The sequence below is a fragment of the Phyllopteryx taeniolatus genome, chromosome 3 (genome assembly GCF_024500385.1).
Source record: "Phyllopteryx taeniolatus isolate TA_2022b chromosome 3, UOR_Ptae_1.2, whole genome shotgun sequence".
Taxonomy (NCBI): domain Eukaryota; kingdom Metazoa; phylum Chordata; class Actinopteri; order Syngnathiformes; family Syngnathidae; genus Phyllopteryx; species Phyllopteryx taeniolatus.
The window spans coordinates 13,658,966-13,671,493 of record NC_084504.1 but is presented as its reverse complement, the minus strand read 5'-3'; the positions used below and the strand labels follow the sequence as shown (position 1 = coordinate 13,671,493).

The following is a 12,528-nucleotide window of genomic DNA, read 5'->3' as shown; positions in this document are numbered from 1 at the left end:
CTAACAAGGAGCTGTACGGCTCAGCTTTCAGCTGAAAGCTCAATATCCGCAACCTTTTGTGAGTAGTGTAATTTTTGTGGAGTCTCGACATCCTACCTGGTGACGCCGACCATCCTGCCAGGCATCATTCGAACCAGGTTCTCTTTGACAGAGAAGAAGGCAGCGTGAGGACCCCCATAGCAAAGAGGCACTCCAAACCTCTGGGAGCTCCCAAGCGCAATGTCCACACCAAACTCGCCGGGGGGACGCAGTACACACAGTGCCAGCAGGTCTGTCGCGCAGCAAGCAAGGGCCTAGACAAAAAAAATAATTTGTGGGAAACTGTAAAAACAACATTGACTGTACCATTTAGAACAAGAGACGCTGACAAACGGCAACAATAGAGGAGAAGGATGGGGGTCTCTGTTGTTGGCCATAGTAAGGAAACGTTTTACTCTCAAGGCGACTGAGAGCTAGTGCAGCCAAGTGGAGACTGTTAAGTATATACCCTGCAGTATCCAGGGTAAGCTTAAAATTATTTTGCCATTTTAATACCTTTTCTGAAAGCTACTATACTTTAAATCAAGCCATCTTCTGTACCACTAGTCCTCATTAGGGTGGCGGGGGATCTGGAGAATATCCCAGCTAACTGAGGGGTGAGAGGCAGGTTATACCCTGGAATTGCAGGGCACTTATAGAAAAACAACCATTGATACCTATAGACAACTTTGAACATTCAATTAACCCAACATGAGAGGACCAGCCAGAGCAACTGGAGAAAACCCATGCAAGCACAGTGAGAACATTCAAACTCCACACAGAGATTAATAACCAGGACCTCTCGACTGTAAAGCAGAGGTATTGACGACTCGTCCACCATTCTGCTACTACAAATCCTACCGTTTTATTGACATTTTCATAGCAAATGGTCTTACCCCTCCCTTGTGGGCCCGGTCCACAAGGGCCGTGAAGTCCTCCACCCTGCCATCAGTGTCGGGGTACTGGAACAGAACACCGCTGATGTCTTTCTTGCTGAAGTCCATCTCGTGAGGTGGCTTCAGAATAGTATTCACACCGATGTAGCTGGAACATCAGAGTCACACGGGGTGCCCATGTTTGATACGTCGTTCAGGACGATTGACAATCATTTGAGTGTGCCCCTACTTGGCTCGGGTCTGCACCACCGCAATGGTCTGAGGGTGACAGCGAGGGTCGATGTAGAAGATTCTTCTTTTGTTCTGTCTGGAAGAAGACCACAAGGAAACCCAGAACTGTCACCCATAGTTGGGATCTCTTCCTTTCCATTAACATGTGGTATACGTAATACGTGTATTCATACCTGTGGCAGAGCTGCATGGCCTCGGCGGCAGCTGTGCCCTCGTCGAGCAGCGAGGCATTGGCCACGGGAAGGGCTGTGATGTCGCAGATCATGGTCTGGTAGTTAAGGAGAGATTCCAGGCGCCCTTGGGACACCTCGGGCTGGTAAGGTGTGTACTGAGTCACCCTGAGGATGAGAAATATAAAACGAACTTGAGGACACCTTAGGGGATAGAATAGTTTTTTTCAATGATTATATTAACTTTAATCCCTCAAAGAGAATTCAACATGTCTTGTTTTACATAATTTTTCTCCAGGCACTCCGGTTTCCTCTCACATCCCCCCCCCAAAAAAAACATGCATGGTAGGTGTGAATATGAGTGCGAATGGTTATATTCAACATCCAACATCAACGCCGTCCTCAAAAAGGCCCAGCAGAGGATGTACTTCCTGCGGCTTCTGAAAAAGCACGGCCTGCCACCGGAGCTGCTGAGACAGTTCTACACAGCGGTCATCGAATCAGTCCTGTGTTCTTCCATCACAGTCTGGTTTGGTGCTGCTACAAAAAAGGACAAACTCCGACTGCAACGGACAATCAAAACTGCTGAAAGGATTGTCGGTACCCCCCTACCCACCCTTGAGGACTTGCACGCTGCCAGAACTAAGACAAGGGCGTGCAAAATCCTCTCGGACCCTCCGCACCCCGGTCACCAGCTCTTCCAGCTCCTTCCCTCAGGTAGGCGCTACCGATCAATGCAAACTAGAACTAGTAGACATTCCAACAGCTTCTTCCCTCTTGCAATCAACTTCTTAAACAACTAACCTACAATTCCATTACAACAAGCTGGCAATTTTTTTACTTAAGTTCGTTGTCACATTTCTGTGGGGCCAATTGTGTATTACTCGTGCACTCACTGTAGTTGTCTCGCCATGCTGCACTATTTGCATATACTGGCCACTCATGCCAGAGTAGCAGCTGCTCCATTTGCACACTGATTGAGGAGTATCTGTAACATTTGCACAACCATTGTCCCAGATTATCGCACTACTCGTCACTTTAAACCGCATACACTCCTTGAAGTCTCAGCGCCCTTTGCACAATGGTCATTGCACCGGACTATTGCAATATTAGTCATTCGAACTGCTCTAAGTGCTAGAGGACTCTGCATCTTTTGCACAATTGTTTTTTGTCAATGTCTTTATGTCTCCAAAGTGTTCTGTAAATTGACTGTCTGTTGTACTAGAGCGGCTCCAACTACCGGAGACAAATTCCTTGTGTGTTTTGGATATACTTGGCAAATAAAGATGATTCTGATTCTGATATGTTTAAATGTGCCCTGCAATCGGCTGGCGACCAGTTCAGGGTGTACCCCGCCTCCTGCCTGATGTTAGCTGGGATAGTCTCCAGCGCTCCTGCGACCCTTGTGAGGATAAGCGGCTCAGATAATGGATGGATGGATTATTTTATATTTGGAAGAAAATTATATTGATCTGTTTTTTTTTTATTTTTACATTTTATTCAATTATTCAGTTTTCATTCACATTTATTTGTCTTTTGGGAGGATGGGGAGACATTGTAGGCTGGGATGGTTTACATTAGTAAAGCAGAGAATATGGACTATGGGATATTGGACACTGTATGCGTTTTCCCCCCAGAACTTAATTGTCTTTCCTTTTTACAGTGGACCCCTGCATATTCGTGGATTCACCGATTCGGGGATTATACTGGGGAACCTATCCCCCGTTATTTGTGGAACCCACCACTTATTTGCAATATTTCCCCCAATCTCCCATTTATTTGTTTTTTTTTTTGCTTATTTGTGTTTTTATTTTTCCAGAAAAAAAGATTCACAGCAACTATAATAAGCGTCAATTATTCACTGATTCTCGCTATTCGCACAGTCTATCCACCGCGAATAGCAAGGGTCCACTGTATTGATTATAGGAGTAAAATGTCTGCATTTTTCACATTCGATTTTCAATTTTTAATTATTTTTTTATTATTTCCATTATTTTTTATGTTTTATTGATTTTTAATATATTTACTTTTTTCCCCGCTGGTAGAAATCTGACAAATCTGGTATATCAGTTTTTTGTTTTTTTTTAAGATATGTTTTTAAGTAAAAAAATGTTGTCCTGGTGGGTTCCTTTAAGTCCAGCAGAGAATATGAACTGACTCACATTGTCACAAGTGATAAAACTCAAGTCACAGGGTGGCATCCAGTCATTCGGATATATTTAAGCAGCGCGACCAAAAGCTTGTGGTTGGTCAGCAGATCAAAGTTATCAGACAGTCTTTCACTCACCAGCCAGCATTCTCCAGGAGATTCCTCTGGATGGGTGGTGGCATGGAGCAGTTGTAGTAACCCATGCCAATGTAGGAACGCCACACTTTGTTCCTAGACGCAATCTTGTGCAGCGACTCCAGCACTTCGTTCTCGCCTGGAACAGTCCCAGCACAAATTTAGAGCATTAAACGAAAGTTAAGGGAAACTTGTTGAGCTGGGAAAAATTCAACAAAATCAACATCTTGCTTGTGACAAACAAGCCACACTGCCTTTCACACAGAGACCCATCAAAAGAGATGTAACAGAAGATCTGGTAGTAAGCAGGGATGCACATAAAGAGTACCAATACTTGAGAATGACATTAAGTCTTCCATGATAAAAATGTGTTGTTTTCAAATAAATATCAAATATCGTTCAAAAACACAAAACAAACTTGAAGATGGCATGCGTTTCACTCAACCATTTTTATAGTAACAACTTGCCATTATTGACATTTTACCATCCATCAGTGTTTAGCTTAAAGTATCTCCCCACGGCTGACATGGGTCCTCTTTCACCTGGCCGAAGGTTAAATGTCACATGATGAAGCAGTATCGGTGTGATAGTAGCTGAGCATTTTTTGAAAGTACAAGTACAGAGGTACAGTGTTGGTATCGGTGCATCCCTAGTAATAAGCAGTCTTTGCCTTTCATAAATTGCTTTCAACAAACTGGGGTGGGGGAAGTGAGTGTCATGTGTGAAATGTCAGAATAACATCCCGTCATTACGGTATTCTGGCTGTTACGGCTCTGATAAAACGTCCAAAAGGCAGAAAGATAATCCCCCCCCCCCCCCCCCCATTCTGTGTTGTGACGATTATACAAAACAGCAACTGAGGAAAGACTTTAAATCCCAGCTTTAACAGGCCATGACAAAGGTGCCAAGGTTGACAGAAGCCATAGTTTCGACCAAGCAGAAGGTTCAGTAGCCCCTTTCACGAAAAGACCCTAAGAAATTGACAGAAGTTTCAGCATTTTGTAAACTTTTGCTGTGCGGAAAAATGCTGAATACATGTAAGCCAACAAGCCCTTTAAAATACTCTAAAGCAGTCGTCCCCAACCACTGGGCTGTGGACAGGCTACCCATCCATGGGATATTCGGTATTAAGCCACACAGAGAAAATGGAAAATAAGTTTATTTTGAAAATCAGGTGCATCCACCTACAGTTTGTCTCTGTACTGCTTTTCTTGGTCATGTGATATCATACACTTGTAAAAAAGTATGTCCACATGCTAACCAAACTGAATAAAACAAACACGATTACACCGTCTTAGGAAAGAGGAAAAGGCCAACTGATGAGACAGAAGAAGAAGAGAATACAACTTTTAAAGGTCAATATCAGTAGTGCTATTTAAAATACAGGTTTATCGCAACAGGTGACTCTCGCACACCGAGCCTCCTCTGCGGAATATGAGGCAACAGGCTCGCATATGAGGTGATGAAACTTTCAAAACTGCTTTGGCACATGGAGAAGATTTTCCAACATCTGCGATGAGGGCGACCAAAACAAAATTACACCACGGACATAAGTTGTAGTCTCCGATTTCGCCGAGATGGGACCGGCTTTTCGAATAACAGCAAGCGCAGGGCTCCCACTAATTACAATAACTACATTCAGAGTAATAGTGAGTTGTATTTTTATTACCGGTATTTTGTTCTAATGTCGGTCTGTCAAAATATTGCTTTTCATGAAATCAGTCCACTGCTCTAAGGTCAACAGAAGCCCCTCTTCGACCAAGCAGTACGGTAAGGTTCGGGAAGATGAATTTTGAAGGCCACCAAATTATTGCAGTTGGGTTGCTAGTCACACGACTAGTGGAGGGCGGAGCAAGAACTGTTGCTGCCTGCTGATGGGCCAGTAGAGAATAACAGACTATAACTTGCTTGTGCGGTATGACATTAGCCTATTTACCCTAGCTGCCTAAACTGAAACTTTTTAGTTAAAACTTGTAAAACTGTCTTCCTTGTCTCCAGTTTGATCCCCTTTGTTTATCACGAGTCAACACGCGGCCGTCACGTCGCACCACTCCTCTGCTTAATGCCAAATTATTCCAATGAGCAGCACACTGAGCTGCGGAACTAACGGGATCAAGAAACGCAGAAGCAGATTCGAATGTATGCGAGAGAGAGAAAGAGGAAACGAGAACATATTTTGTTTCCAAACATCCAGAAGAGCTGGATCCATACAGCATGGTTCCAGCCCCCCACCCTCCTCATTTAACGAGAACTGTGCCAAAGCAACCACTGAGATTCCTCTGGTTGCCTAGCAACGCTGAGGAATGGGACAATGGCACCCCATCTGAACTACGACTGGGGAAAGGGAAGACACCCAAAAAAAATGGATACACTGCAGAAATGCAAAATCTTACATTGTGAATTGATATTTGTATGCTACAAATATACAGTTAATGTGTTTTTTAACAGTGTGTTTTTGGCAGTCGATGCATTTGGTACCTGAGGCGTCACTGAGGAAGTCTCGACTTAATCCACCTCTTAATATGACGGTTGCAAAGGGGCGGAAAACGTCTGGTAAATTTCTAAAAGGTTTCCGACAAATTTTCATGGGAATTTAAGATGGTGACTTTGGGAAATATTCCAAATTTGAAACTTAACATGGGAATTAATTGGTGATTTAATGGAAAGGTATTATAGTCAAACGAAATTAAATATTATGTTTTGGCATAAGCATTCTGGCCTTGCCTACTTGCCAAGTAAAAATTAAATACTTCAATTGCTCCTTTTATTTTATTTTACTCGAGCGGCTCAAATTGTGGCTCACAACACAATGCTAGAAAATGGAACAAGGGACAGCTCATAACATAAGTTGGTGCACTCCCAAGTCAAGGTACCACTGCACTTGCGTGAAGTCCATTTGTTTGCATCAGGATTACGCTCAAATCTATCAAAATCAAATCAGAAATATTCAAGTCTCCAATTAAGAGCCAACATTAAATGTTATAAATTCCTGTTTATTCAACAGGACCCTTATTCCAATAAATTCCCATTAATTCCAACTTGGAACATTCCTGGAATTTGGAAACCTACTAAATACCACCATTATCACGTTGCACTGAAAGAAACCTTCAGCACAATACAAAACGCAATCAAATAGCACACAATTGTGCTACATACATCATCTGGAGCGGTTTAAAAATCAATATTCATCTAATAACATGACTAAAATATAAAACATGAAATAAAATACATCATAATAGACAAAAATGCTGATTTTAAAATGTATTAATGTGTGCAGATGTGTTTTGCTAGTTGGAACAGTTTTAATCTGACCAACCAATTGGATGATGGAAAAATGCTGTCGTCATTGAGGAGCAGCACTTTGGACATGTGAGGATGAATTTGAATTTTGATTGGTCAAAGAAACAGTCAGGTTGTTAAACGTAAACATGGGCAAACAAAATTGATTCTGAAGGCCATGGACAGATTAGATTAACATGGCAACACAGTGGCTGAAATCTGATTGGACAAAACAAAAAAAATAAAAAAGAATTCTACTATCCCCATGTTATTGAAGCAAAACAATGATGAAATCAAGGGAATAGCCTGTTGAGAAATACATTAATACAATTTCATGGAACAAACAGAATTTAGTTTTTAAATGTAGGTCAGACTACTAGCTTTCAAATTTGGGTGAAGGAATGCCAATATTCCCAGCATGCCAAGAGGCGTGGGAAGAAAAAAAAAAAAAAAAAAAGAAAAAGACTGATCCAGAGCCACGCAGGAGCTCCATTGTTGTCCCATATGTTGGCTTTTCTAAAAAGCCTCGGAAAAGCTGAAGCAGCAGAAAACACCAGCAACCGAGCCTCCTCGGTCCTGACCAATAGAACGCCGCCTCTCTCCAGGTGACTCCGGCAAACTTAGTTAATCATTCCCGCCTTTGTGTTTATGGTCCATCCCCCGCCAAAAAAATGGCTACTTGCGTCAGCACTCGTGCAAGCTCATCAGTAAATCATCAAGCTTGGATGGTGGCGGGTTATTAAGTAAACAATTGCACAAACTAAAAGGTGATTATGGTCGATGATGTCCTAACATGCCAATCATTTTAATAAGACCAAGCCAAAAATATTAAACTCAATACACGTGTCCTAATATTGACAGCAGTGTGAAATTCGTGTTTCTCTTCAGGCATTAAAATTAGCATAGTAAATATTAATACATATAACCCGTTCTATGACAAACAGCACAAAAGGTATTAATCTGTAGCGTACGCATTAACCCACATTGTGACTCTCATTGACCAATCACTCGACTTGGATAAAATAAAATAACTCGCTTCATATAAATAGCTTTTTTATCTGTTCTGTTGATTTATTTTCATATTTATTTTACAACCCCAATTCCAATGAAGTTGGGACGTTGTGTTAAACAGAAATAAAACCATCCATCCATCCATCCATTTTCAACACCGCTTATCCTGGTTAGGGTCGCAGGACGCTGGAGCCTATCCCAGCTGACTTCGGGCGAAAGGCAAACTACACCCTGAACTGGTCGCCAGTCAGTCACAGGGCACATATAGACACGGACAACCATTCGCACTCACATTCACACCGTCACTGAGTGGGAACTGAACCCACGCTGCCTGCACCAAAGTCAGGCGAGTGTACCACTACACCATCAGTGCCATAGAAATAAAACCAGAATACAATAATTTGCAAATCATGTTCAACCTATATTTAAATCAATACACTACAAAGACGAGCTATTTAATGTTCAAACTGATAAACCTTATTGTTTTTAGCAAATAATCATTAACTTAGAATTTTATGGCTGCAACACATTCCAAAAAAGCTGTGACAGGTGGCAAAAAAGACTGAGAAAGTTGAGGAATGCTCATCAAACACCTGTTTGGAACATCCCACAGGTGGACAGGCTAACTGGGAACAGGTGGGTGCCATGATTGGGTATAAAAGGTGCTTCCCTGAATTGGTCAGTCATTCACAAGCAAATATGGGGTGAGGTTCACCTCTTTGTGAACAAGTGCATGAAAAATGGTCGAACAGTTTATGGACAATGTTCCTCAACGTACAATTGCAAGGAATTTAGGGATTTCATCATCTACGGTCCATAATATCATCAAAATGTTCTGAGAATCTGGAGAAATCACTGCAAACCAACATTGAATGCCCGTGACCTTCGATCCCTCAGGCGGCACTGCATCAAAAACCAACATCAACGTGTAAAGGATATCACCACATGGGCTCAGGAACACTTCAGAAAACCAAGGTCAGTAAATACAGTTCGACAGTTCGGCGCTACATCCGTAAGTGCACCTGGAAACTCTACTATGCAAAGCAAAAGCGATTTATCAACAACACCCAGAAACGCCGCCGGCTTCTCTGGGCCCGAGCTCATCTAAGATGGACTGATGCAAAGTGGAAAAGTGTTCTGTGCTCCGACGAGTCCACATTTCAAATTGTTTTTGGAAATTGTGGACTTTGTGTCCTCCGGGCCAAAGAGGAAAACAACCATCCGGACTGTTATGGACGCAAAGTTCAAAAGCCAGCATCTGTGATGATATGGGGCTGTGTTAGTGCCAATGGCATGGGTAACTTACACATCTGTGAAGGCACCATTCATGCTGAAAGGTACATACAGGTTTTGGAGAAACATATGCTGCCATCCAAGCAACATCTTTTTCATGGAGGCCCCTGCTTATTTCAGCAAGCCAATGCCAAACCACCTTCTGCACGTGTTACAACAGCGTGGCTTGGTAGTAAAAGAGTGCTGGTACTAGACTGGCCTGCCTGCAGTCCAGACCGGTCTCCCATTGAAAATGTGTGGCGCATTATGAAGCGGAATATACGACAACGGAGACCCCGGACTGTTGAACACCTGAAGTTGTACATTAAGCAAGAATGGGAAATAATTCCACCTACAAAGCTTCAACAATTAGTGTCCTCAGTTCCCAAACGTTTATTGAATGTTGCTAAAAGAAAAGGTGATGTAACACAGTGATAAACATGACCCTGTCCCAGCTTTTTTGGAACGTGTTGCAGCCATAAAATTCTAAGTTAATGATTATTTGCTAAAAACAATAAAGTTTATCAGTTTGAACATTAAATAGCTTTTGTTTAACACAACGTCCCAACTTCATTGGAATTGGGGTTGTAATATTTGTTTGGTTTGATCTGGGGATGCGCCAATATGACTTTTTTTTCCAGACTGAGTAAGAGTACAAGTACTTCCATTTGAATACTCTCCGATACAGAGTACCAATACTTGATAATGCCATTATTTCTTAAAATTTTGATGAAAAGGGGTTTTATTTGAATAAATATGTGATATGTGATGTCATATGTGATCAGCTTTCTGTCATAGGACAGGTGATATATTATTATTTCATTTATTATATTATAGTAATTTTGATCTTCAAATGTCACTCTGCAGCAAATATTTGTCCATATTTTATGATTGTAATATTTCAATCCTTGAAGGGAAAGAAATGCTAAAAAGATTTTCATATATTTTATGTATTTATTTAAGGTTTGATGGTCTTTGTTTAGCATGGACCAGGGTGCATTTATTACTTTTGAAAGATTTTATTTATACACATTTTAGTCACTTAGTCTGTCACCCTACTGTAAATATTTTCATGTTTTTATTAACTTTTGGTGTTGTGTTCTTTGGCATAGAGCGGGTGATGAGTTAAAAAAAATATATATATATTTTACTTTGTATACCAATTTTAGCCACAAGGGGAAATTCAAACCTATTTTGATGTATTTATCATTTTTGGCTTGGTGTGTAAATATATACAGTACAGTATATATTAAAATAACTGCTGTAAATATATATTGTTTGGTTAAACTTAACTATGTGCTTTATTAATATCAGCATCTTTGTAAAGGCATTTTTTTTCCTCTGGAGGGTTGATTTAACAGGTTTGAACTGGGCTTAAATGTTTTGTTTTTTTGGTAGCATTTTGCTTCAATGTGCAGTGTGACAAAACCACAGTGTGTTGGGTGGGGGGTGAATGGGGCAGATTACATCCATCCATGTCACCTTATTAGGAGCCCCCTCGGCTGTGATGTAATGTGACCGCTGGAACCAGATTGAACTGGACTTGGGACCTGGGCGAGAAACTTTGCACTCGCCTTAGCGTGATCTTTATCATCATCATTATTAATATACGACTCCAAATATGTTCAATGGGAAGCCTGCACCCTCGCAAAATTTTGTGCGAGAAAATGCGTGATGAGGATGCCAACTTACACACAGGGTCGTCCAGCTTCATGCTCTGCCTCAGACGGATGGACGACGGCACCGTGTTCTCAATCAGCTGTTCGATGGACTAACAAGAAAACATTTTTTCAATGGAGATAAACAAGAAGTGTGACAGTAGTTTTCTGTGTTTGCGTTTGTGTGTTTTCACCTCCAGTCCGAGCGCGTCCAACATGTCCCGTTTCTCGCGTTCACCTGGCCCGATGTGCCGCTCGGCGAAGTCGTCGTGCCGAGGTAGGATCCGCTCGATGCGCCGAGAGCACCCGACCGCCGAGGTCCGTAGTCCCCGCGTTGCTAGGGACGCCCCCTGTCCGGAGCTCCGGCATCCGGCGGCTCTCCACAAGTCGCGGCTGCCGGCGACCGTGCAAGTCCGGTTCGCCGGCCCCAGCACCCCCACTGCTTTGGCCGAGATGACGCCCCACGACTTGGCGCAGCGTTGCATCTTTTGCTTTGGAATAAAAAAAAGTTGGAGAAGGCCGGCAGTGTGACGCGATGCCCGCAGGAGAGCTGCTGCCGCTGCTGCCGCTGCTGCCGCTGCTGCCGCTGCTGCTGCTACTACTACTGCCGCCGCTGGTTGTGCTGGACTACTTCGGAGTTTATACAAGTGCACACAGTTGCACAAGAGCGAGCCAATCAGAGCGCAGAGAGGGCGAGTGACGTCACGGCGAGCCCAAGTTAAACAGCTGCTCAACTTCCTCACGTGACCCACCAAATTTTGTCTCTGGATTTTCAGCCCCTGAAGGACGTTTCATTTAGCAACATGAAATTTGGTAGGCAGGTGATAATACAAAAGTAGACCCGCAAAAAAAAAGTCTCAACAACCAATTTTGGTTCAGGCAGAGGAATGAAAAGACACAGGAAGACAGCCATTTTGATTTGAAGTTATCCTTCGAAAGTAGTCTCAATAGCACCATCTGGAATTTTTTTGAAAATTCAGCCCACAAAGCCTGCATTTAACCAGAGGTCACTGTTTATGTTGTTATGTAGGAGTTGGCTGTCATTTCTTTTCTAGCTATAGGAAACGATTCAGATGACACAATGCTGGTTAAGCCATTCAGCTTCTCTAATATCTTGCTGTATTTGTCAGTATCTTATTTTTTATATTTAGTGACTGCCCTTTTTATTTCCCGCGCTGGCCCGGTTGGTGGCGCACTGCAAATGTCCTTCAAAACATAGTAAACATGTTGTAAAGTCACATATAACGGGCATATCATCCATTGCCTACGTCATATTGAAGTGACGGCTCTGTTCTTTTGCTGTACTGCAGAATTCGATCTTAGGGGGGGGGTGCCAAAAATTAAATACTATAGCTTAATGACTGGCATAGGCCTTTCCAGCACATATTTGGGGGTGTTGAAGCACCCATAAACCTCTAATCCTCGAAGTGCCCCTGACTAGACCCACTAAAACAGTCTCAAGAACCAAGGCTGGAAAAGACACAGGAAATCTGCCATTTTGGTTTGAAGTGAACCCCCCAAATTTTGCTCAGTAGCTCTCCCCTGGAATTATTTTTAATTATTTTCTTGAAAATATAACTTTTTATCCCCAAAAATATGATTTTATTCATGGAAGATTATGGCTTTTTTTAATAATTTCATCTTGAAAAAAATCTCACTTGATTTTTGTAAAAGTACAACTTCTTAAAAAAAAAGATGACTACAGTGGA

At 42.2% G+C, this 12,528-nt stretch overlaps 1 protein-coding gene across 1 annotated transcript in view; it reads right to left on the bottom strand.

Annotated features, from left to right (window-relative positions):
* gldc (glycine dehydrogenase (decarboxylating)) overlaps positions 1 to 11,448 on the bottom strand; it is a 30,436-nt gene extending 18,988 nt beyond the window's left edge. The window contains exons 1-7 of the mRNA XM_061767066.1: positions 11,014 to 11,448; positions 10,854 to 10,932; positions 3,603 to 3,738; positions 1,319 to 1,483; positions 1,144 to 1,221; positions 915 to 1,062; positions 97 to 293 (exon numbers count right to left, since the gene is read on the bottom strand). Coding sequence (XP_061623050.1) covers positions 97 to 293; positions 915 to 1,062; positions 1,144 to 1,221; positions 1,319 to 1,483; positions 3,603 to 3,738; positions 10,854 to 10,932; positions 11,014 to 11,304 — 1,094 coding nt within the window. The 5' untranslated portion in view covers positions 11,305 to 11,448. The remainder of the gene's footprint in view (positions 1 to 96; positions 294 to 914; positions 1,063 to 1,143; positions 1,222 to 1,318; positions 1,484 to 3,602; positions 3,739 to 10,853; positions 10,933 to 11,013) is intronic.
* Between the last annotated feature and the right edge of the window lie 1,080 nt (positions 11,449 to 12,528).